Source organism: Trifolium pratense, linkage group LG4, assembly GCF_020283565.1.
Source record: "Trifolium pratense cultivar HEN17-A07 linkage group LG4, ARS_RC_1.1, whole genome shotgun sequence".
Classification (NCBI taxonomy): domain Eukaryota; kingdom Viridiplantae; phylum Streptophyta; class Magnoliopsida; order Fabales; family Fabaceae; genus Trifolium; species Trifolium pratense.
The window spans coordinates 52,529,815-52,557,088 of NC_060062.1; the positions used below are offsets into that span (position 1 = coordinate 52,529,815).

At 32.8% G+C, this 27,274-nt stretch overlaps 2 protein-coding genes and 1 long non-coding RNA gene across 9 annotated transcripts; all 3 read right to left on the bottom strand.

The window, feature by feature from the left end:
* Positions 1–6,021: 6,021 nt before the first annotated feature.
* On the bottom strand, positions 6,022–8,050 carry LOC123921025. Its single transcript, XR_006813895.1, has 3 exons — positions 7,747–8,050; positions 6,999–7,533; positions 6,022–6,419 (listed from the first exon to the last, which is right to left on the bottom strand). It is a non-coding gene; the product is annotated as an uncharacterized LOC123921025 (long non-coding RNA).
* Positions 8,051–11,459: 3,409 nt separating this feature from the next.
* Positions 11,460–11,984, bottom strand: LOC123921026 (agamous-like MADS-box protein AGL80). The gene has a single exon (XM_045973399.1). It carries the CDS (start codon positions 11,982–11,984, stop codon positions 11,505–11,507), a length of 480 nt encoding a protein of 159 aa, XP_045829355.1. The 3' UTR covers positions 11,460–11,504.
* Positions 11,985–14,433: 2,449 nt separating this feature from the next.
* Positions 14,434–25,855, bottom strand: LOC123921027 (dual specificity protein kinase YAK1 homolog). 7 transcript variants are annotated; one of them, XM_045973404.1, is made up of 19 exons: positions 25,523–25,855; positions 25,152–25,431; positions 23,294–23,493; positions 22,972–23,125; positions 22,747–22,856; positions 22,485–22,554; positions 22,310–22,392; positions 22,104–22,185; positions 21,964–22,004; positions 21,096–21,218; positions 20,078–20,225; positions 19,879–19,993; positions 19,673–19,755; positions 19,492–19,566; positions 18,925–18,999; positions 17,104–17,903; positions 16,532–16,684; positions 15,678–15,967; positions 14,434–14,768 (listed from the first exon to the last, which is right to left on the bottom strand). In XM_045973404.1, the coding sequence occupies exons 2-19, from the start codon at positions 25,374–25,376 to the stop codon at positions 14,674–14,676; spliced, it is 2,922 nt and encodes a 973-aa protein (XP_045829360.1). In that variant the 5' UTR covers positions 25,377–25,431; positions 25,523–25,855; the 3' UTR covers positions 14,434–14,673. The 7 variants fall into 7 exon arrangements, with proteins under 7 accessions (XP_045829360.1, XP_045829362.1, XP_045829361.1 ...); XM_045973406.1 differs by having other exon boundaries at positions 16,577–16,684; positions 25,523–25,834; XM_045973405.1 differs by having other exon boundaries at positions 16,577–16,684; positions 25,152–25,390; positions 25,523–25,779.
* Between the last annotated feature and the right edge of the window lie 1,419 nt (positions 25,856–27,274).

A 27,274-nucleotide genomic window follows, 5' to 3' on the forward strand; every position in this document is an offset into this window, starting at 1 on the left:
CCCTAATTTTGTCTTGAAGCCCAAGTCGTTCTACTACTATAAATACGAAGGCAAGCATATGGTTTCAAGCATCTAAAATCGTGTTCTTACAAAGCGTGTGTTTTAGGGATTTTAGAGTGTTAATTGTGAGCCTATCTTGTGTCTCATTGATGCAAGCTTAGGACCTGAGTGTTATTGAGTTGTAAGTGTGAACTTCTCCTAAGCTTTGAAGTACGGAGATTGTTCTGTTGTGTTGTGTGGTTTACTCGCAAGCTTTTAAGCAAGAGTGAATCCTAGTTTCTTAGGAGTGTGTCTCCACCTGTTGTGATTGTGGAATTGAATAGCAGCGCTGTCTGTGTTGCTAAGGTGGGAATTGGGACGGGGTCTCATATCTAGGAGTTCCTAGGTAGAAGGGTCATTGGGTAGTGATTAAGTGAGAAGTTGTAAACGGGTGAGTTTAGCTTCGAAGTAATACTGCTGATAGTGGACTTCATTCCTGGATTGGTATCCCCCAGAGTAGGCTTTAGGCTGAACTGGGTTAACAACTCTTGTGTGTTATTTACTTTACTGTTTGTATTGTTTTATGTTATTTGCTCTGTTTATAGACAAGTGTTGGCGCACCAGTAACAACATCTGTCTACAACAGACAAGTGTTGCTACACCTTGAGCAACACCTGTCCACTGTGTGCCAGGAATTGCAATACCAACTATCTCGCTCTATTTCTTTCCCTCTCAAGATCATATATTCTTTTTTTGAACAAGCCTCCATAGATCATATATTGGATAACTATATATATAACAAAAATGTTTCATGTAAATCCCATTTTCCCTACATCTGCCACATCTGGTTAAACACATACAAAATTGTAGTTATTTCAATTGAGTAAATGGTTAATTAAATTTATATCAAATTCAAAATTGTGCTTAACATATAATTGAATTATCAACAATATTTTGATCATGATTACTGAAATTAACCACATTTTTCAACATGAATCAGGTTTCAGCAGGTGTAGGAAAAAATTGCGTCGGATTGGGTTTCAAGTTTCGGCAGGCTTCATAGTTTTCATATAAATATAAATCAGGTTTTATCTTCATCTTGTTTTATTTCATAGGTTAGAGGAAAATGTTGAAAACAGACCTGAATGATGATTTAGACTTTCTTTGATTGTTTCCTCCCATTTTACTACTGAGTGTGAGAGTGGTGAGTGAGAAAATTATTAGCCTTAGTCACTAGAAAGTAATGGAAGGAAGGTAGTGTGTTTTGTTGTGTTACAACTTGCAAGATAGGTCTCAATTTATGGGACTGATTATTATTACTAAACACCCTTTTGGTTAAACAATGACAAAGGAATCTGATTCAAACCACTTGGATTAGTCCAATATTCATGGTTCAAACTAAGACAAGTTCAAACAAGGTCACATGGAACTGTAAATTTTGATTCAACTTTTGCAAAAGGTACATTTTCTGTTGTCCAATGGTTTTTTGCTTGACTTGATTAGTTATGTGATTGGTGTCGATTGTCTTTCTTGTTCTACAAGATATGTGAACTTCAGTATGTTTTGAAATTACTGGTTATAGTATGTGGATACCTTATGTTTTGAAATTCTATGATGTTTAATTACTTGTCTTTGTTTACTTTGGAGGGTACATGATCAGGGGCGGAGCCCTTCATGGGCTGGACAGGGCCATGGCCCGCCCCAGAATTTTTAATTTTTTTTTCATAGGTATACTATTTAGCGGCGGTTATAAACCCCCGCTAAATAGTCTGTGTAGTTTGTTAAATTTTGTTTCGCGGGGGTTTCAAACCATACAATCCAGTATTCTTTAATATGTTTTCAGTTTACGTGGGTTTAAAACCCCCGCTAGTTTTACGTCCCAGAATTCAAATATACTTTTTAATTTATTTTTTTAAGCATCCCTTCTAATATTTTATTGTTTAATAATTTATAGATGTCTTAAAATGTGTAATTTATTTTGTCGAAGTATTCAAGTATATTTTTTTGGAGAAAAATGTACTCAAATTTTTATTTAAAATAGAATTTGTGCATAAAAATTCATGTTTGATCAATCTTTTGTTAAAAAAATTTAAATTTTTGTTAGAGATATGCATATAATATTATAAACATAAATACAAAAACTAATTAAAAAGTATGAAATTTACACATTTGACATAAAATATATTTCATAATATATTTTTAAAATTTATTTAATAAACATGTTAATGGTCCACCTTTTGACTAATTTTGAGATATGCATACTAGACAAACTTTCGATATGATATATCTTTTTTTTAGTAATTTCTTTTGCATGTTCGATTTATATTTGTAGCGGCCCGCCCCAATTTTTCGGGCTAGCTCCGCCACTGTACATGATTAATGAGGTGATGGAAGAATGACATAAAGAGAGCTTAAACACCACAGATACGATGGTATAAAGGCGAGTCTAATGCAGAATGTTTAAGCTAAGGCTACTCTATTTTATTTCTCAATCATCCAATTATGTTCTATGTTTATTAGTGTAATCTTTTTGATTTTATGTAATGTTCCACAGTTGAATTAGTGAATGAATATCATTCAAGTCATTGACTATTTCTTGTGTCACAAGTAATAACAGTATGTATACAGCCTAATAGTTGATATTAATTAATACAATATGGCCATAAGATGCCAACTAAAATTGATTCCAAAGTTTTTTCTTTCTTACAAAAGGAAATATTGATTCCAAAGTTAATTCTGTAAATATCTGTTGAAAGTTTGAATCAATATTATTATTATTATTATTATAGTTTAATAGAGTTTATTGAGTTTCTTAGGATTCCTATTGTTACTAGTTTTAACTATAGGAATTATGAGTATTAGTTGGTGTGTTACAAATTTAAGGTAGTTTAATTCTGATTTATATCTGTTTTTTATGTTATGTTTTTCATGTATTTAAAGGATGATAATATCAATAAAATTGTGTGAGTTGTATTCCTCCTTCCTCTAAAAAAAACCAACAGTGGTATCTAGAGCTTTTTTCTTGAGGGACCTAGTGAGGTTGAGAGTTCCATCAAACACACACAAAAAAAAAAAAAAGAGATCAAAATGCAATCAGAAAACTTAGCCATAAAATTGCCAGTTTTTGAGGGTAAAAATTATCACTTATGGGCAACCAGAATGGAAGCTTATCTTGAAGCTAATGATCTTTGGGAGGCTGTTGAGGATGAGTATGAGATTGATCCATTACCGGACAATCCAACGGTTGCACAAATTAAAATTCATAAGACGAAAAAGCAGCGAATTTTCTCAAGCAGGAGTACGAAGGAAATGAGAAAATCAAAGGGATGCAAGTGCTGAATTTGATCAGAGAATTTGAGATGCAACGGATGAAGGAATCAGAAACAATCAAGGAGTATTCTGACAAACTTCTAAGCATCGTCAACAATGTAAGATTGCTTGGAACTGAATTTTCTGATACAAGAATAGTCCAAAAAATTCTTGTAACTGTTCCTGAGAGATTTGAGTCCACCATTTCTTCTCTAGAAAACTCCAAAGATTTGTCAACCATTACTTTGTCAGAATTGGTGTATGCTTTGCAAGCCCAAGAACAAAGGCGACTTGTGAGGGAGGAAGGCACGATTGAAGGTGCTTTACAAGCAAAGTTGAAGCTCAATCAAGGCCACAAAGGAGAGAAGAAAAAGGCTCAATGGAACAACTTCCACAAAGGAGAAGGTTCTAATAAATTGAGTAGTAAAGCTGAAGATGAGCAAACAAATTATCCTCCATGTCAGCATTGTGAAAAAACAAATCATCCACATTTCAGATGCTGGAGTAGACCTAATTTCCATTGCAACAAATGCAATCAGCCGGGTCATATTGCAAAATTTTGCAAAAATGAAGTACAACCTAAAGTTGAGGCACAAGTGGCTGATCAAAATGAGGAGGAGGAATACTTATTTGCAGCAACATGTTTGTCTACCGACAAAAATAAGAAAAATTGGTTGGTTGATAGTGGATGCACACATCACATGGCCCATGATGAAGAGTTGTTCAAGAAGTTAGACAAAACAATTGTTTCAAAAGTTACCATTGGCAATGGACAAAGTGTTGATGTCAAAGGCAAGGGAGTTGTTGCAGTTGAAACTCTCTCAGGTACTAAATATATTTCTGATGTTTTATTTGTGCCTGAGTTGAATCAAAATTTGTTGAGTGTTGGACAAATGCTGGAAAAACACTACACTTTGCATTTTAGTGACATGAAATGCACCATATTTGATCCTGTTGGTGGTGAACTAATGTATATTAAAATGAGAAATAGAAGTTTTCCGATAGAGTGGAAGAAAACATCAATGCATGCATCTCCAAGTGTAGTAGAAGCCACAAATAAAGAGAAGATCAGAGTAGAAATTCTCCAAGGCCAAAACTCTAAAACCGCAGAAGAAAAATTTGATGATAATGCTAATTTTTCTGTTAAAAAGTGTGAACCTCATGCTGAAATTTTTGAAATTTGCAATGTTGCTATGGTCAATCCTTTGGGTGATGCAAATGTGGCAAGCATGGATGGTTGGAGAGTTGTCATGCAGGAGGAGAAAAATATGAAAGAGAAAAATGAATCTTGGCAATTTGAAGACAAGCCAAGAGATCAAAAGTTGAATAATGTTAAGAGGGTTTATAGAACTAAATTTGATCATAATAGTTCTAAGAACAAATTTCAGGAAAAATTGGTTGATAAAGGCTTTCGGGAACATGAAGTTTATTTTTCTAATGATTTTGCTCATGTGGCGAGTCATGAAGGGGTAAGTTTTGAAGCTGAGAAAATCTACAAAGTTCATTAGAGAAGTTGAGAAGTCCAAAGAAGAGAAATTTGAAGTCAATAACTATTGATTCAAGGAGGAGTGTTGAAAGTTTGAATCAATATTATTATTATTATTATTATTATTATTATAGTTTAATAGAGTTTATTGAGTTTCTTAGGATTCCTATTGTTACTAGTTTTAACTATAGGAATTATGAGTATTAGTTGGTGTGTTACAAATTTAAGGTAGTTTAATTCTGATTTATATCTGTTTTTTATGTTATGTTTTTCATGTATTTAAAGGATGATAATATCAATAAAATTGTGTGAGTTGTATTCCTCCTTCCTCTAAAAAAAACCAACAATATCTTATTTACATTTTTTAGAAGAATACCGGAGATAATAATTAGTTTACAGTTCAAAATCGCTAAAGATCTTTGATAGCCGAGATTGCTGTAATTTTTCTATTATATAATGTTAACTATTGCCTATAGTTACATGTTTACTCATGCACCATATGCGCGGGGGCACATCAACCCTCCTCGTCTCAACTCTCAACCCAACATATAAGAACTAACTTGACAATATAAGGGACCAACCATGCATTTAAATCCAAAAAAAATTAAATTCCTATTTCAAATTTTCACTAGCAGATTTTAGTATTTCATGTGCATCACTGCATAAGATTTAGCCATATTTATTTTGACCAATAGTTTCATTGACATTTCAAATCTTGAATTACGAAAAGAGGAAGATGAAACTGATACATAATATAAGTAAGGAATAAAGATGGTTAAAAAGAAGAAAACATAGAAGAGACTTTTCTAAAATTTAAAGTTCAAACATGAATAATATGGTATTTGGCTAAGGAAATCAACATTATCACATTCTTTATATATAACTCACAAAGTATTTGAATAAAAGAATAAAAAGTTGTATTATTTATATTATTGTAAGAATTTATATATAGAATAAAATATTTTAAAAAGTTGTTATAAAATATTGTTAAAATTTCTATTCTCTATAATATACATTACGAGATTCCATCGAAGCTTTCTCGTGCATTCTCAATAAAAAATGTTTCGGTGACATTCAATTAAAGTTTCTCTAATATTAACTTGAAAAAAAAACTTCTCAAATATTAGTTTTTTATTTATAGAAATTCTCCAATATATATATATATATATATATATATATATATATATATATATAGAGGATGTATATTATGAGAATGATAAAGATATATGAGAATATGAGAATGAATTACAACCCTTAGATTTAAATGAAGGAGTAGGATTAGAATACCACTTAAATGAGTCATGTGCCACTGTGACGTGTCATTATTATTACTATTCACTTTCTCTCTCCTCAAAATTCTTCCTTCACGTAAAAACACTTTCTCTTCTTACCCGTTGTCTCTTTGCTTATGCCGCTCTTCTCCTCATCTCCGCCTTCCACCGACGTCTCTGTTCCGGGAAACCTCCGCTGACCCATAAACTTCCTTCGCGTCCCTATCGTCTCATCTTTCTCACCGCATCTTCTCATTTCATGAGCCCTCTCATCTTTCTCACTGCATCTCTCTCTGCGTCTCATGAATTTCTCTGCCCTCAAATCCTCTTGTTGTGAATCTCCCTTTGCGTTTAATACAATTTGAGTCGAGTCTCTGTGTTCAATTTGAGAATAATAATGTTATTAGTTTGTGTTTAATTCAATTAAGGGTTAGAGTTGGTGTTTAATTTGGGCAAAAATTGGTTGACAATTGAAAAGAATTAAGCCCAACAATATATTCAATAATTCAAATTCATGTTAAATTATGCGCGATATCTTCAAATTCATGTTAGAAATAAGCAACAGAATTTGTTCGACACTTAAAAACACACTGTTATGACCATATCAATTGTTAGGCTCAAGGAAATATGCTGAGAACTCTTCCACAGCTTATTTCTATCAGCAAGGGTGTTATCTTAAGAGGAGCTTAATGTGACTAATCTCTTATTAGCATTTTGGCTCTGCATGTTTAACTCACCTGCTGTGTGTTTGGTGGATTCTCCATATAATCAAACAAAGTTGCAATTGAACCAATAATAAAAGAATAAAATGAAATTGCAAATAAATTGAAACATGAACCAATAACATTGTGGTACAAATTGTGGTACACTAACAAGGTACACTGATAATACTGATATGGTAACAAATGATCTATTTGCAATGATCTATATTACTGATATGGATTACAACTTACATCCATCCAACGCCCCCGACGACATATAACGCACGTCCCATGCGTAGGAAGATTCAGATTTCTTTCTGATCCTGCCTTTGATGAGCAAAGAAGAAAACTCGTATCTTATAGGGATGTATTGAGGCAATTCAATCAAACTTTTTCATTTAATATAAGATGATAATTACAATTTGTACAAAGATAGAGCTAATTCCCATTTACAATGTGAATCACTCTACAAATAGAGCTAACCCCCATTTACAATCTACATCTTCGACAAAATCAACGCAGTGCCAAGTTTTTTCATTTACAATGTGTAAGCATAGTGAATACAAACTAAGCACCAGTGAGCTTTGTCGCAGATTACAACTACATTAAACTAAGCATCAATTTCAGTTAGTCTTCGACAGAATTTCGCGCTAGTCTTCGACACCAGTACCAATTTCATTTAACTGGTCTTGGACAGCAGTGCCTAGTTCATTTGCCAATTTCAGCAGTGCCTAGTTCAGTAGCAGTGCCTAGTTCATTTACACTTCAACTACTGCTACACCAGTACCTAAAGAACAAATTGTTTCAAATAAGCATTTTATCAAACATCTAGAGCACATTAAAAAAAAACAAATAGCTTCTATGTTAGTTGTAAGGTTAAATACCATAAAATCAAGGTATGAGGGACACAGATTTTAAAAAACCCAATTATACAGAAAATCAAAGTATAAGAAGGATACAAAACAAAAATAAATCAAAAAGAAGAGAAGCAAAAAAAAACCTTGTTCCTGGTGTGGCGTTGATGTTCAAAAGAAGAAAAGATCCAAACTCATGAAATTGAACAGAGAAGAAGGCGGTGATGTTCAAAACGAGAGATACGGGTGTGGCGTTGTGAGGTCCATCGGCGGCGAGTGGCGGCGAGCAGCGGCGTCGCGTTGAGAAAGAGAGATCGAGAGAAATTTGATGAAGGAAGGAAGAGAGAGAAGCTCGTTTGTGAGAAAAGCGAGTCACGTGACTCACTTACAGTAGTCTTTTAATCCTACACCTTCATGTTAATCTAATGGTCATAATTCATTCTCATATTCTCATATATCTTTGTCATTCTTATAATATACATCCTCTATATATATATATATATATATATATATATATATTTTTAGGAATTCTAATATTATATTTTACTTACCCAATCTTGCTAGGTTATCTTTTCCTCGGTTATCTTTTTTTCCTTCATATTTATCATTTTAAAGTATTTTACTTATCTTTTTAAAATTTATCTTTTTGAATTGATCTTAAATTTATAATTGCTTATGTTCATCATAGAGATAAAAACCAACAATTCAACAAGCCTAATCTACAATTTAATTCCTAGATTATAGAGATAAAATCAACCAACCGAATCATATTTTTTATTCTCAAAGTTATTTTAGTATAAATATCAACAAATATTTGTTATTGATTATCTTCTACATTTATTAAAAAAGATATCTTATTCTTTCTATCTATCATAAATATATTTCAACAAACTATATACGCTACTTGGACATTTTCCCCCAAATTTATCACAGCATTTTCAGATTAATTTAATTTTTTGTTATATTATTTAAGTATAAAAATTTATGTATAATTTAATTTTATCACAACTTATTTCAATAAATTAAATAATTAAATATTTTTATTGTTTTCACATTTATTATGAATATATTTTATTTTCTATTTTTCAATAACATTTGTAGGCACCAAAAAAAATATCAATGTACATTTATTTATTTATTTATTTATTTGGTCAAGTAGCCTAGTGACTATAAATTTCACCTTAAAGGTGAATAAGTAGAGTGTCTGGGGTTCCAACATCGGCTCATGCATATATAATGCCAATAATGCGATGTCTCTACCAGCTAAGTTAAGCGATGTTTTCTCTTCGGGCCCCCCGTGTTTCTTTTATATCCCCTAAATTTCCAATTTTGCCCTTGCAAAAAACTTCGGTTTATAGAAACCGAAGTTTTTTTTTTGCCTTGAAAAAGAATTTTAATTTATAAAAACCGAATTTTACTCTGAATTTGTACTATAAAAAATTCGATTTCTGCGAACCGAACTTTTTATCAAGGACAAAATTGGAATATTTGGGAGTATAAAAGAAACACGGGGGGCCCGAAGAGAAAACATTAAGTTAAGCTCATAGGGCACGTTTTATTTTTAATTCTACTTAATAATGCTATGACTGTGATTAAGATTTTACATTTAATGAAATCCAAAACTTGGGGAATAATGGGTGAAGTATAGCTCTCAAGTTGGATATTAGTAAGACTTACGATCGTAGTGATTAAGATGGGGTTCTCATCGCAATGAGTGAAGTGGGTTATGATGTGTGTGGACACTATTGACTACTCGGTTATAGTTAATGATGAGACTGTAGGTCCAATCAACATGGGCAGACCCATCTACAAGTAAGGGTGTGCACTTGCACACCTGATACTTTGCACCTACGCCAAAGATCCTCCATCTCCTCAAACAGAGCAACCCAAATGTGATTCGGTGTAACTGCTCAAGCCCCAACTTAGGTGGTCCCGACACTGCCACCTCACGATCTTCTCCACCCCCTCTCTAGCGGAGTTTTTGTCTTCCCTGAGAATTGAGCCATGTACCTTGGAGATAAAGTACATGTTGCACCTTTTTCTGTAACAGCCCAGAGCCCATTTTCTACGTATATAACTCTACTATTGAGGGGAGTAGAGAAGAACGTAAGGTGACAACCGAAATTGCCTACTAAATACATAGAAAAGGGGCTCAGAATGTTACACTCGGTCCATCTATTTCCTTTTTATACTTTCTTATTATTTTTTGCTAAACTTTTGTATAATTACGTATTTGCGCTTTAATTTCATTAGTATATTATTTTATTACATTCTTTAAAACGACCATCATTTTATAACTACTTGAACACACGACCTCCACCTTTTAGAGTAGACATTATACCACGGACATTACAATTTTCATGCTTCAGTTTCATAAATATATATATATATATATATATATATATATATATATATATATATATATATATATATATATATATATATATATATATATATATATACAGTAGTGCTATATAGCACGACTAGTTTCTTCGTCTAAATGCACGAGCGCGCCACTTAAGTTTTCTCATTTACAAGCCTCCTTACTTAATTAAGGCCCTCCATGCCTCTTTTGAATTAATTATAATAAAATAAAATAAAACTAAATAATTCATAAGGTTAAATTATATTTGTGTACTTTGTTGTTTGTCCCGTGAGCTTAGCTCGGTTGGCAGGAACATCACATTTTATATGTAGAGTCGGGATTCGAATTCGGACACTCTACTTATTCATCTTTAAGCTAGATTTTTTAGTCATTAGGCTACTTTATAAAAAAAAGTTACAACATTTTACAATTAGGTCATTAAGTTTGGTCTAATGGTGATGAGTTTAAGTAGTATACATAAAGTCTTAAGTTTGATCTTTATTAAATCCAATATAACAAAAAAAAAAACATTTTAAGTCCTGTGATGCACGGACACCTCTATGATTAGCCGTGACGCGGTGTCCGACTCAACTCATGTAGGACACGTGTCGGATAGTTTAGACAGATGTAAAAAAAATCATTTTTTTTCCGTTACTCCGACACTCTTTGGGTCGTTGTCCGACACTACACTTTTTTCTTTGCATATACTTTCTTTAGACACATATTAAACACATTTACAAATATTAAAGATGTGTCAAAACAATAATGCTGGTCAATGAAGATTAAAAATATTACATTTTAATTACAATATTTTTAGTTTTTTTTTTTTTGGATAAGTAGTATTTTAGCAAGGAAGTTTTGAGATCAGTTGTATCTTGAATAAGGAAATCTTGAGATTAGTAATATTTTTTTATATTAATTTATTTTAATTAATTTTAAATAAATTTTACTATATGTACATTATCATCAAAATTTTAGTCTCACAAATTTAACAAACTTTATATAAAAAAATAGTTGGATGTATGGTCTTTTTGGTTGGTAAGTAGATAAATGGTTGGCAAGTAGATAAAAAAATAACGCTGCAGTATCAAGTCGTGCGTTTAGACGACAGAATGCGTCGTGCAATCAAGCATTTCCCATATACATATATATATATATATATATATATATATATATATATATATATTCACTTTAATAATTCAGTTATTTCTCTATAAAAAATAATTCGGGTATTTGATTGAGAGAAAAAATTACCCTAAACGGTAATTAGTATCATGTTTATGTTTTAATCACGATTATAATGTTGCATGAATTGTAACTTTTTGTCTCTCTTGACACTCCTTGTATTGAGGAGATTATTTTTTCTATATATGCGTATCTCATAGAAAAAAATAATGTTGCACGAATTCAATTTTCTTAGAAGTACCAAATTTTTAAGCAAGATTTTGATAGACAAGGCCAATAATATAATCAAATTCATCAGTTGATTCAGGTACACCTAACTAACAATAGCTCAACAACATAAAATTTAAGACAACATTAATCAAATGAATTGAGCTCAACAATTTTGTTATCAAGGTCTTTCAGATTTTTGTCAATTAGCTTATCAAATTGTTTCAAATCTGAAACAGATAAATCATCAGGCAACTGTTTGTTTTTCATGTACCCAATCATACGAACGGTCAGCTCCTTCTCATGATTGTCGTGTTTTTGCTTTCGAAGTTGCTCCCTAGCTTTAGTAATCCTCTGCAAAAGGAAGCTCTCTTGGTTCACATTTTTTGCCCCATCAATCACAGATGAATTTTGATACCTCTCAATAATCTGCTTGGCTTCTGCTATATCTGGCCACACCTCTGTTTTAGAATCAAAAGGATTTGAAATTATGGCACATGCTGGAATACCACAAAGAATGGTGAGTTCACTCACCTTCTTCATAATGCCCTTCTTTCTTTTCTTATAGGTTGCCTTCCTTGCTGAATCATCACAGATAAAGCCAAGTTTCACCTTCTTCCTAGTCATGATTTTCTGCATTGTTTTCCCAATACCTTATGGGTTTTATAATGAATAATCACGTCATATAATTATCTCACTTTAATGTTTTTTCTATTTTTAAAAAATTGTACAGATATGTTATAAAAAAAGTTTTTTACACAAATACATTGAATCATATCTCATCGGGTAGATATTTATGCTAATATATTTTTTCTTCTTTTTTTGGGTTATTATATTTTATGTAAGGAGTGTGCACTGCGTTTTAGTGTTTCCATGCCACAATAAAACGTTACATATAATATAAAAAATTGTTATCATGATATTGACACGAAGTTTTCACCGTCATTAACAATGACTAATACCTGTTTGGAAATCTGTGGGACACACAAGGTGAGTTTCGTCTCCGAACCGAATTTTCTCCATACGCATGAGCCATAAATCGAACCCCCAACCACATACTTAAGGCGACTAAGACATATATTACTTGGACCAATTCATTGTTGGTCAATCATATTATAATTTCTTATGTCACAAAATGGAAGGTTTTAGGATTTATCGAATTTATAATCATGAATTACAAATTCAATGAATCATTGAATTAAGAAAGGATAGTCAAAATTGTCAACATATAAAAAAAAAAAGGTAAAGCACAGTGAAACATTGTACCAAAGAAAAGAGGCATAGTCAAACAACCTTTACTTTTTCATTAAAAAAAATTATACATAAAAATATTACTATATGAGAATTTTAAATATATTGTTTGCATATGATAATTATGAGATATTTTAAATTATTTTTATTTTCAAAGAAAACAATATTCCCTCATAATTTTCAATTTAAAAATATATTTCTTTAGTTAATTTTCTATTTACATTTTTATAATTATAATTCTTGGTTTTCCTTTACTATATTTCTTTAATTATAATTATTTTCTAATTTGTATAATTACTTAAATTAAAAAAATATTTTTTTCAAAAAAAAGTAAAAATATATTTTACCAATTACTAAATTATATATTTTTGAGTTAAAATGAAATTTCTAATATGTTTTTTTTTATAAGTTAAGAGAATAGCGGGTATCAAAGGAACTATAGGAATATCAATTAAGATACACCCAAAGACCTTCGTCATCTACCATAGTCTCATAATAATATATAATAAAAAAGAAAAAAAAATGTACAAGAGAAATAAGAACTGGGGGACATAAAATCTGACCCTATAAAGTGCAATTCAACCCAAATGGGTGCAAATATTGAATCAGCACAAATTGAGTCAAATTAATCGAGCCTAACAGATGATCTTAAAGCACGAGCGTCAAGAACGTCTGAAGAAACCAACCAATGTATGAAAATTGGAGAATCAAGTTTCTATTACACAATTCTCCATTTTTTTCTCTTTGATGTGTGTGCCCAAATATAATTGATTTAGAGTTGTGCCCATGAAAGAATTGATCTCGGAGAAATCACATATTTGATTCTTTGAACTCGTTATGTAACCAATCAACAATATAGAATTGTCAAACAAAAATCCTCCTTGAACTGTTAAGTGTTTTTTTGGTAGAGATCAAATTTTGATCTTCCTATTGTCAAAAATCTGGTAACCAAAGTAAACATGCATTGTTAACTAAACCACACTTTTGGTTATACAATGCTAAGTTTTTTTTAATGATTTCACAAGACTAATCAGATTGAGTTTATTCGGCTACATTCTTAAAACCAATTCCAACCATACACTAAACAAAAGAGCTAATAATATTCAAATATAATTAAAATCAAGCTGTGTAAGCAAATATTGGATTGACATAAAATACAAGTAAAATAGCATAAAATGGAATGCAGTAATATTAGATTGACACAAATATAAGTTGTATGATTTAAAATTCATACAACTAATATCAAAAGATTTTAAATACTAGCATAAAATGGCATGCAGTAATAAATTCATACAACTAATATCAAGATTTTAAATAAACCAAAATGGTTAAATAAAACAAAAACTAAATATATGTCACAACTCCACCCACCCACAATAGGGGTCTAGAACACAAACTAAAAAAAACCCCATTTTTCTTGACATGGTATAAACTTAGATCAACATAAAAATGATCCTAACTTGAGACAGTGTCCTTCAAATTCTGGCCATGTCACTGGAGACAATATCACAATCACAAACCTAGGCAAAATCATATTCAAGGCAGCTAGCTATCTAGCATACCAAATAAATCAGATGTATAATCATTCATATGTGAAGGATCTCATGAAAGGGCAACCACATTATATGGGTCCCTATCTTAAGAGTACAAAATAGGCAGAAGAGAGCATTTTAGAAGCCTCCAAGGGCTCTAATGATACAATAAAAGGTAAATAAAATGACATTGAATATTAGAAAAATATGCATGCGATGCGACCAACTCCTAAGATTTCTTAGGACATCCCCATTTAGTGCCTTTGAATTACTAGATTCCAGAACCCGGTAAATGATCAATGAAATGCAAACTATAACCATAAATTAATTATTTTTCAAGCACAAGCACAACAAATGATCAAAGACAGAAAGGTTTGTAAGGCAACCATCGCTACTGGCCTCCGCCCTCTCCCCAATACAACTCTCTTTCTCCCCCCTTCTACAAAGCACCCTCCCTTGTCATGAACCAAAATAATAGTAATAATAATTAATAAAAAAAGAAGCCAAGCTGGTTCACCAAATCAGGACCAGTGCTAGTCTATCCTTGCATAGTCTTTTCTTGAACGGGATGTCGGTGGTATGTTTGAGATAGGAGGAATGCTTGAAGTAGGAGGATTCATTCGTCGCCCTGCAATATATACCAGCCAAGTTATATTCATAGATACATATTATATTTATTGGAAAAGCTAACATATGCCCTAAGCACATATTAGTGATACAAAAAAGGAAATGTTTTATCATAAATCATGCATCTAATTCACTTTTTAAATTTGATCACAAATTAATTACACAAAATTTAAGAGAATGTTTCTACTTTTGGATTCTTAACATGTGCCCTTACGGCACATGTTAGCAAGATCCTATATTTATACATTAATTTTTGCAATCATCATTAATTAGATATTGATATTAGATAATATTATTAGATAATATGATAATATGATACACAGGAGCATATCATATCATGCGAGATCTCTTGATTACACTGACAAATGATAATATTTATTACAATATTAAATTAAACTTAACACTTCATATTACATCATTAATTACAAATCTTACATGATCTTTGATTCAATATGTGAGAATATTCTGTGCAATTTAAAATTAATGATGTAATATAAAATGCAGATTTTAATTTAGTAATTGTAATTAATGTTCTCATTGTTCCCTATAATCAAACACTATCAGGGTACAGGCTAAGGGGAGCCTTGGAGTTGCTCCGTGTTGACAGATCAGGGGTTCAGGTTGCGTATAAACCTCTCAAATGCAAGGTAAGGTTGTCTATATTAAATCTGTAATGGATCCAACCCTTCAATGGAACCCACTGTCAAGAGCTCTAAATAACCAGGTTGCCCAACTAATCAGGGTACAGGTATCAGAAAGAAAAAAAAACTTGGGGGTACTGAAGTGATTCCTAATGCTTGGAGTAATATCAATGGAATTTTCAATGTAATAATAAAATGAAAACAAAATAACAGAATTAAAAAAAGAAAACATAGAGGATGGATGAAACAATGTGGCAAGTAATACATACCCCATGGCATATTGCCAGTGAATGAGGCATTCCTGGGAGAACGCGGACCCACGTTGCTGAAACCAGAAGGAGCCTGAATCTTAATTTGATTCCAGTCACTACCCTGAGGGGGTCTACCATGTGTAAATCTTTGAACAGATTGGTGTCCAAAACGGCTTGGAGAATTTTGTGAAATATGAGGCATGAGATGAAAAGGCTTTGACATAGAGTGTATATATGCTGCTTGGAAATCATGTGTTGGGGGGCTACCCATCTCTACAGTAGAAAATGTTTGACCAGGTCCATTTAATCTGCAGCACACAGTAAAAGACAGAATAAGGGATCAATGATACTAAAATAAAGACATTCAGAATTTAACGAGAGCAAATATAAGGGAAGGGAAATATTCCATGAAATTTTATTTTCCTAGTTCTACGACATATAAGTCTGTTTTAATAAATAAGGAAAGGTTCATGCTAACATGTGCCCTAAGGGCACTAGTTAAAAAAATCAAGTAGAAATTTTGTATTGAAAACAATTCTTAAACTTCTAAAACGTTCAATACACCATTTTCCAACACAAAATTTCTATATTTATTTCCTTAACAATGCGCCAAGGGCACTCATTAGCATTTGCCAGAAGGAAAATACATTCACAAGTTTTATGATGCTAATACAAGGAAATCAATTTTCTTTTTCCCAAATTTAAAAACTAGTTATGTATTAAGGAGTCCAATTCATGGGAAAATTATCAGCATATCAACCCAGGCTGCAGCCAAGAGAAGCGCAAGCATGCACATGGGATGTCACAAGAAGCAAGAATAAAGTAAAACTACATGCAAAAATAAAACAAAAAATCCTCAGCAGACAACCCACCTATGCATGGTTATTGGAGAGCTTGAGTTGGAGAGATGGTCGTACCTTCCAAATCCAGACCACGGTTCTATGGAACCAAGATTCATACTTCTGCCAAACTCAGTTGACAAAGAGCTTTCATCTGAACCGCCCTCTTGCAGAAGTAGTTCATCACTGGAATGAAATAAAAATCATCATAAAGAAAATTAATATCAAATATGTTAATATAACTTCGGGAAAATTTCAGACAAACAAAACAATGAGAACTAAAAGATTCAATCCCGTTTTTGAGTCTGTTTTGACAACTATCATGGACCAAAATTAGTTGAATACTTACTTGAATTCCTCCGCATATGGATTTTGGTTTCAATCAATTCGTTCTAGGGAAAGTTATTTTATTATCAACTCTATTTCACAGTTTTTTAAATCTTAACCTCTTTTTTGATTCATTCTGCTTGTCCTTTGGTTTTGTTAGGGGATCTCTCTGATTCAAGCAATCTTATATTAATCACCTCCTCATTCCTTTTTCAATTAAAAATAACATTACCAGCATAATCAATTACAAAAGTGCTGTTTGGGAGCCAATTGCGTACCTATAATTAGGATCCCAATCTCCAGGATCAGGCAATGAAAAACCGGTCTCCACATTGTCATGAGTCAATTCCGTCGACTGTGAGTTCATATTAGAACCAGGCATAACCATGGATGGAATCTTCTGATTAGCAGAAACCCCTCCACTTCCGCGCTGCTTCCAGTTCCCAGGATTAATATTTGATTGTATATATGATGGTGAACTGCCAGGAGCTTGTGATGTTCCCTCTGCTTGGCTTGTGCTATCAGGATATTGACCATGCCAATGTGAAGAAAATGCTGTTTCTTGGGTTTGAGGACTTCCAGAATGTCCCCAATTTTTTCTTCTATTAAACTGGCTGGCTGCAGCAGTCTTGCCTAAAGGTGATCCATGAGAAGCTCCTCTTGCAGGAGATGTAGGTCCAAAATGACCTGGGGAACCAACTGGAATCTGACTATAGGAACTTGGTGGAGTAAATTGAGATGGGCTGGCACCAAGAGGCAAGGGAGCGAAATTTCCACCAGATGGACTTACACCCAGTCCATTCCCAGGTTGGTACTTAATTCTTCTCCGAGCATCAGGACTATTGCCAAGCATTGACATACTACCCTGATTGTGCATGTTCATACCAGATGGAGCGATAGGTGAATAGTAAGCAAACATGTTACTGCTCTCTCCATAACTTCCATAGCTGCTTCCAAGCCCAGCACCATCATTATAGCTCCCATGGCTTCCTACACTGCCATAACTATTAGCAGGTGGATGTTGCGCCATCTGAAAATGCGGACTGCTATAGAGGGAAGCTCTGTTTTTGCCTGCAACCTGCAGGAACAAAATATATTCAACTAGAAAAAACTGGGTACCAATTATTTCAAAACTGAAAATTATATATCATAGGAACCCAGAAGTAGCAACGAAAATTAATGGAAGAACGAACAACTCAGTACTGAAAGAAGTGTGAAATATTACTGAAATGAAGAAATTACAGAGGAATCGCTATTCCTACTGCCCAGAGCTAAGCTCCTTCGTAGAAACAAAATGCTCTCTGCCCACAACCAACTCACTAATTCCCCCATTATTCATTCTATCCTTCACCATATATATATATATATATATATATAAAACTCAACTCTTTTCCTCTCTCCCCTTCTCTAGTTTCCCTCTTCGGGTGACTCTATGTTAGCCTTGGACAATTCGGTCTACCAGTATATATAAGGTACCCACCAATCGACATGCTTATATAAAAAATAAATAAAAAACTACCAATATACATATATTCTGATTTATGTAGTAGCATGATAGAAAATTACAGAGGAGCTTTCGTTGGAATTTAGGGATGGTTTAATAACAATTACCAAAATCGGCATTCAGCAAAATGAGATTGTATTAACATTAGAGTTATTAAAGGCATACTTCTATGTGTCGAGTAATTCATTGTCAGGCAAATATCCATGGTGATATGTAATGAAATCTAGTTGGTTGATATTGAGTATAATGTTTCTGTAAGTTGAATACAAAATGAGCTTGTTAGATATCCCTCTATTTTCTAATCTGATCCCAGGTTAAAATTTCAGCTAAGGAATCTAACATCCTTCCTGAGGCAAGTCACTCACTTGCAAACCCACAATATAAGAAATACCAACACAAGTTTAAGATTTGAACTACTAACAAGGTTAGGTTGCCTTGTGATATATGCATGATGTGCATTTCCAGTGCCCGTCTTATGTACAAAGATTATTTTATCTATGAAGTCTTTTAAATATGTTTTCCTGTCTTTTGTAAGCTAAAAAGTCCCCTATACTTGAGACGAAGGCAGTAAGAGTTACAGTCATAGAAGACTCACATTCGGTGATAGACCAGCAGCAAACCAGTGTCCTCCACCTGGATGATTATCAACCTTGATGTTTTGAACTACTGGCTAAAAAGTCGCAGAAAAATTAGATGAACATTAGATCATGAAGGGAATAGAATCCATTGATTGATCAAATAACTTAATGCAATGGCAAAAAAACAGCATCCTAATAAAATAGACTGATTAGATTAAATTATAGGAATATCTAAATAACAAGAGAACAAAAGAAGCAGGTGCTGATGGATTTTGGTATTTAAAAATATAATAATGAATACAGAAATACAATTTTCCTAACTATCATATTTACGTGATATATTGAACCTAAACATTCCCACTAAACCTAGACACACATATACATCTTTCTTACACAGACAAGATACACAAAATTATTCAAAAGCAGATTAGGTAGGAACAATAACAAATCATATACATCTGAAACATGCAACCAAAATATTACTTTTGCAAAAGCAGTGAAGCATTTTCCAATAACATTTAAAGGACAGTATGTACCGAATAAATAGTTTAAGCTACGTACAAAACTATATGAGATTTACTTACAATGTAAGGGGTCTCGGGGGAAGGTCTGTAAGGGTGAGTAAAAGGTTCCCCGGTTATAAAAGGGTGTTTTGAAGCCTGCAGGAAAACAAATAACAACTGAGCACTTATACCTTCAACTTTGTATGAACACAAGACAATTTATTTTGAAAGATGAGTCAAATAAAACAAGACAGCCAACTACCTGGAATGGTGACCAGCGTTTTGCAGGGTCAAATTCAACGAGCCCTCTCAAAAAGTCAATAAGAGCTAGTCTTGTTTGCTTTTCTATAACACAAGTGCAATTCAAATAGCATTTAGCAGCGTCACTTGAATTGAATATGGAATGAAACATGCAATGCAACCATGCAAACAAAATAGCAAAACCATGTTGAGGAGAAGGAAGCTAACCTTTGGCAATATCTTCCTTAGGTAGGTTTTTCCTGTAGGGGTAGTTTGTAACTATTGCTTCAAGATTCATATTATTAAAATATTCTTTTCCAATTGAAGGCTTCTTCAAATCTCTCTGAACAGGAACCAGAAATGATACTGTTCTCATTTAATATTTAAAATAAAAAAAACTATAACGACAAAATATTATGATACTTACAGCTTCATATTCTTCCTCTGTCAATGCTTGATAAACACGTCCATTTTTGGAACCCTCACTGATTTCTATGTTTTGGAGACTCCCAATACACTTAAAGAATTTACTAGTGTTTTTGGCGTCCCGTAGTACATAATCAGGTGGTTGTCCTCTACAATATATATTCGCAACATATTTAGCGTCATTCAAAATAGTAAAAGATATACGATGGCAACTAATTTGCAGACAAGAACTAGATCAAATATGTTTGTTTCATATTCAAAATCTAATAGCTATCAAACAATTCTGTTTGGGGGAGGCGAAAAGACTGGTGAGCTAGAGGAAGTGAGAACCAGCTGCACGACCACGAGAGAGTTTTCCAGTGTCTAATGTCTAATTTGGAACTTCTTAATAGGCATAGAAAAAGGCTCAATGGATGATCACCAAGTGTGCCATACTGTGGAGATGGAAGTTGAGGATAACACTTCACACTATGATTACAAGGAAAGAGCTTCGCAATTTACATAAATCACTTTATTGAGGAAAAGATAATTTGACTCAATTTTATACTTCATAATGGAATTCTCTTCTTCCCATCACAATAGATGTTGAGGCTATACATGCTTAACAAAAGCAAAAGGCGGCTCAGTTTAGAATTTAGATTCCTATAATCCGGCTTGTAAGGTGATCTCCTAGATTCATTGGTTGACCTGTTATCGGGCCACCTAGATCGCGCTTCAATGTTCACTATTGGGAGGTTGAGAGTCCCACATAATAAGTCGCGAGCAACTCTCACTTTACAGGTCGATTTTGTGAGGTTTAGTCCCAACCCAAAACCTAAGACGGTGAGGGCAACCCTCACTTTGCAAGATAAACTTAAACTTCTTTAAATAAAAATGAAACTTGAATTTACGTTCATTTGACCATTTTTCATCTGGCTGAAATATAAAATATAATTTAGATAGACAATGCTAAAATATCTTCAAGGTGATGTCACACTTTTGGTATATAAAATGTTTTTCCTCGAGAGATAGTAGCTTACCCAATTATTTCAATCATCCTTCTCAAAAGATCAAACTCTGAAGCCCCAGGGAATAATGGTAATCCAAGAAACAATTCTGCCACTATGCACCCAAAGGACCACATATCAATAGCTGTTGTGTATCTAATAATGGGTTAAGGGCCAATATGAAGCAAAGAGTACACGAAAATAACCTGAAAAATAGTTATTAAAAAAGAGATAACATGTCCTCCAAAGAATATATATATCAAGAATGTTATGTGTGCCATCAATATAGATGAGGGCATGCTGCTACGTAAATCTAGCATCTCTATGTATGCTTTAGTTATTTCTTTGTATCATACAGAGTATGAGGATAATGTATATCATGTTGCAATGTGAGCATAACAAACAAACTTGTCCCACATGAAGTATTAGTAATACTGAAGCATTGAAGAGTACAAAAGAAAGATAAGGCTTTGATAAATCAACTAATTCATTCCCCACCCCTGAACAAAAGAAAGGGAAACATGGCCCGACGTGATGGCTATTACTAATAGCTCCAAATTGGAGAAAAAAATTCTTTAATGATGCTCCATAATTACGTCATAGAAGTAAAATAGCAAGTTAAAAGTAAATGTAGAAGCTTTAATTGTCATTACTAGATGAAGCTTTTACAAAATTATTCATGCTTTGGCCTGATATCATCAACATAAACACAAACTATGGCTTTACATGCTGTAGCACAATCTTTATTTTAAGAGTAGCTGAGAAAACTATGCCAACTTCATGCAGCTTGTAATGTAGAAAGATGATCAGGCAAGAAAATAAAGCAATGAAAAGGAACTAGAAAAATAAAAAGCCTGCAAAGTATCAGGCTATCAGCTACTAACTTAATAGGTTAGGATACTGATATCCAAGAAGAACCTCAGGAGATCTATAGTATCGACTCTGCAATGGAAACAGGTAAGACATGTAATTTAAGTACCAGATAATTAAAATTACAACAGGATTTATCATAAAAGCCTTTTTTCGACAGTGAATATATACCTGAATATAGGAATAAACAGTGCGGTTTTCCATGCATGCTGATCCAAAGTCAATAATCTTTATTTCTGCCTGCTTCACAGAGCTGTGCACAAAACAAGGTTACATAAAATCTCAAGATGAAATAGCTGCAGCATACATGAAAAGTTAACGGAAATACTAGCTGCAGCATACAGTTCTTTATGAGCATCTTCATGTAAGAAACCAACCTCGTACATAAAAGAATGTTTTCTGGCTTCAGATCACAATGAATAATGCCAGCATCTTTTAATAGAGCCAGTCCACATAAAATCTTAAGACATAATATTAAGAAAATAGATTATGATAAGATATCAAAACCAACAAAAAGGACTAAATAGAAAAGACCACACAGAATTGACATACCTGCTTAGAGAACAGCTGAACAATACCAATTGACAATCCCCTAAAATGATTCATTTTGATAAGCTCATACCTGTATACTACATAATGTCAATACCAAAATATGCAAGAGGGAGGGAGGGAAACAACAAATCTAGGACAGCAACATTGCGTAATTCATCCATGTTTTTTAGTTCAATTGAACTTGAACATCACCCAAGTTATGATACATTCTCAATGATGAAAGCCAGACAAATATCAAACAGCAAAGAAGTTAGCAACTTACAAATTTGTGTCCAGCAGTTCAAAGCATATGCACAAATGTCTTTGATATACAAAATAATCATATATACGAACAATGTGATTCTTATCCTCAGGATCGTACTTCTTATTTAACTACAGAAAGAAAGAAAAAAGAGTGTCTGAGCATCTTCCCAATGGTTGCGCTTCCAAGAAAATGAATAGCATCTTAAAAATGACAATTCTATTAATAATAACAAAAACCGGTTACCGTTGTTAAAATAGTTACTTCAACCAGAGCCTGTTGATAGTATGCAGGTTGATTTTTAATGATCTTGACAGCAACAAAACTGTTGGTATCTGAATCCCAGCATTTGGCCACTTGTCCAAATGTCCCATGGCCAAGGAGATCTTTGACAATATATCTACACCATATCAGAATGCAAATTATATGAAGACATAGTGATTTTGCCAGATGGCTAATGTGGTATCTTTGGTATCCACACAAAATCAACAAGTATTGTTTTTGGTATTCATTACCGAACATATATAATTATTGCATAGAATGAAGGAACAAAATTTGTATGACGAACCTTCTACTTTTCTCTACATGGATCAAGATCAAATTCACTGTCAGAATAAGATCCGAGTTTGCATTATCATAGCCATCATTAAGCACTCCAGTAGATGGGCTGGTCAAAAATCTCTTTGGATTTAGATCTTCAGAATATTTAAACTGTGGATTGCATATTCGGTATGTTTCAACTATTTCCTTTGTCAATCTTCCCACTAACTGCAAATTAGAAGTTGAGCATCAGTTGAAACTTTTAGGTACTCTAAGCTTGAAACAGTCACATTAATGAGACCAGAAAACTTTCCAGCAAGACTAGGAAGAAGGTGTCAATTCATTATAAGAATGATTGGTAGAAAAGGGATGGGTACAAATGCATTTTCCTTTGCAGATTCCAAATATGTTTTGTTTTAAAATTGCATTTGAAAATAAAATGTAAGAAATCCAGGACCACCTCACACAGGATTTTAGTGGCGTATAGTCCCACATTGGAAACAATGTAATTTATGTAAATTGCCCTTTTATAACGATTATTAGTTACCGCAGATAGAAAGAGATTTTGTTTTAGACAAGTATAGAAGTAGTTGGGTCAATATATTGACATGGGTCCTACACATAATCACCATTTCATTAATAGTCATCTTATTTCAAGCTGGTAGTAAGGCTTCCGATCTGCAAAACTATGCTATCATAATGTCTTCACTACGACTGAACTCGATAATGCCTTCATTGAGATCGGGATAGTCTCTGACGACCTCACAAGGTGATTCCTCCAATTTGATCAAATACTAGACATACCCTCCCTCGGCCGCCATCACAAGTTCCATATGGTTTTCCTAAATGTCAGACTCGTGTGCTTCCTCATGCGACTATTGACTCAGGTACTACTATACTACTAACAATATGACCTTCCATTCGCTACCTCTTTTTGTTTTATTACCCTACTTTAGGTAAGCATCTCTTAACCACCCATACCTTACATGATCGTTCGGATACCTCCAATGTGAGGAATGATAACATTAAACGACAAATTGGCCATTAGCATCTAACCCAATCCAACCAGATAAGACAACAAACTCTAATAAACCGGAACAACGTGAAGGAGAAACTGAACAGTTAATTGACGCACAAATTGATAACCGCATCAAATGCTCCTTTATGACATTAATGGAAAAATGCGTTGACGAAGGGGCCACCGACAAAGTGCTTTATGGATCTTACTATCAACCTAGGAATGATAGATATCCATTGATAAGAGTTTTTACTCAATATTTGGATTACTAATTCCAAAGATAGGGGTTTGTACTTTTATATTATAGGCCATCTAACATTGACACTATCGGTTCTAAGAACTCTCTCCGACTAACTCCTCAAACAAGATTTTACCTCCAAGAGAACTCTAAATCTAAATTCACCAACACAAAAACCCATCACTTATTCACTCAAAAATAAAAGATGAATACTTGGCGTTACGAATACAAATCTAACGAAGGCGGACAAATAAATCTCACTCTAAATTCACCAACACAAAAAAAACCATCACTTTCTCACTCAAATAAAAAAACCCACCTTTAAGTCAAAATCTGTCAAAGCAACAATTCCTTCACCTCAGACACAAACCAATTTGTTCAAAGAACTCTCTCTGACAAACTCCTCGAACAAGATTACCTCCAAGACAACTCTAAATTCACCCAGACAAAAAAAAAAAAAAACAATTTCTCACTAAAAAAAAAGAACCCACCTTTTTAATCAAAGCAACAATTCCTTCACAAAACACACAAACTAATTCAAATTCAAATTCATAATCACACAATAATGCAATAACAACAATGACAAAATAAATAAACCCAAAATCATAAAAAAAAAAAAAACAAACTTACAGGTCTCCTAACAAATGCACGGTATTTCAAGAACTTCCCAGCAGCATTAACACGTTCATCTTCTTGTTGTTCTTCTTTATCCCTCGGCACAAAAGCAACAAAAGCAAGCTCCCTAGGATGCCATCCAGAAGACGAAGAAGCCGCCGTCTCCTCAACTGTATCTCTTGACTGAGTCTGCTCTGCTTCACTACTACAACTACTAACACCAACTCTAACCTCATCCATCACCCAACCAGACCCTAATTTTCAATTCCAACTCAAAAAAAAAATTCTTTTTTTCCTATTCCAATTCAAATTCCACTTCCACCATTACTATAACTCACAAGATAATGATAAATTAAACAAAAAAATACAGCAACAAAAAAACTAACCCCAAATTTTTGGCAATACTATGCTACACGATTGTGAGGAATTTTACCGACGGATTTTAATCCCATCGTGAAATTGAACCTTGAGAATCATTGTACGGTCAGGAATAACCTGAGATCCATTGATGACTAAAGATTGAATTGATGTCGATGATGATGATGAATTGAATTGATGACGATGATGGTGAAATTTTCTTTCCTTTTTATTTTCCGCTGAGAATGAAATGAAACGGAGGAGGAAAATGGAAGGAAAAGAAAAATGAATGAAATTTTGAGGGGATTAGTGAGAGAAAATAAAATGGATGGAAAGCGATTGGGATTTGGGATATTTGGTTTTTTTATATATAAAAAATATGAAAATATATAAAATATTTATATATATTTTTTGACAAAAATATTTATAGTTATTTACTAGTACTATACTATACCGTTGGTTTTTTGCTTAGAAACTTAGGAAGAAAAATGAGTGTCTTTTGCTTAGAGGTGGAATGATATATTTTCACTGTGTTGGGTTATTTATATAGGAGTATAAAAAGTACTTTATATAAAATTAAATAAAAAGTGTGACAAAAAATCAAAAATAAAAAGTGTATGTATTTATTGACAAAAAAAGTGTAGTGTGTATTTGGTCAAGTATTTGTACCAAATACATGTTGATGATATTAATCTCAATTTTGTTTTTTGACTAAGATAGTAATTTGAATTGAATATGTTGTATTTTTTTCTTTTACTTTTTTCCTTTTTATTTACTAAATTGACTGAGATATTAATTTGAATTGAATATGTGTATTTTTTTTCTTTTACTTTTTTACTTTTTATTAAATTTCTTATACTTTATTTACAAGTATTGATTTGGTTGACCAAAAACTAAAACTTGTTAATATATAAAAATCAATACTTTTATATCTCTATACATTATTCACCATGTTTTTGTATGATTTATTGCTAAATAATAATAATATTAATTTAGTCTTATCAGAAAAAGAAAGTAGTGTAATTAACATGATACTGTTTTTTATTTACTACATTTTTAAGTTTAAGTATGTAACATTTTTGTTTTTAACTATGAATTTTTATTTGCTGCCAAGTTTAACTTTGAATCATGAATGACAAGATTTAGGAGTATATCTTATCATTCTATATATATATATACATATATATCCTATATCTATGTTTTATTAGATTTCAATTTTTATATTTTAAATTGTTTTATAAGAAAGCCATTAGGATTAATCTAATGGTGAGGGGTTTGGATAGTATGTTGTAGGTCCTCGATTCGATCATCTGCTCATTGTAAACCAAAAAAGAAATAAAGTTGTTTTATAGGAATAAATCAATAATATAATTCTTACCCAAAAAAAATCAATAATATCATTACACTCAAAAATTCAACTCGGTTGGTAGGACATTGTTGTGCAAGTGACTGGAGTTTGAATCCTGGTCATCCCACTTATCTACCTTGAGGGTGAAATTTTTAGTCATTAGACTACTTAACAAAAAAAATACATCCAAAAAATAGAAATAATATTTATTAATATCTACGTAATATTTTTCATCACAATTATGAACCTTATATGAAACATATCAATTTAATTTGGCTAATGAACATAATTGTCATAATGTTTGAAAAATTGGATCAGATATCGAATCGTTGTAAGCTCTGAATCATAGTTTAACGGATTCAATCAGATAAAATATAGAAAATTTCTCTTCCGACTCCCCACGTTTCTTTTATACCTCCAATAATCCCGTTTT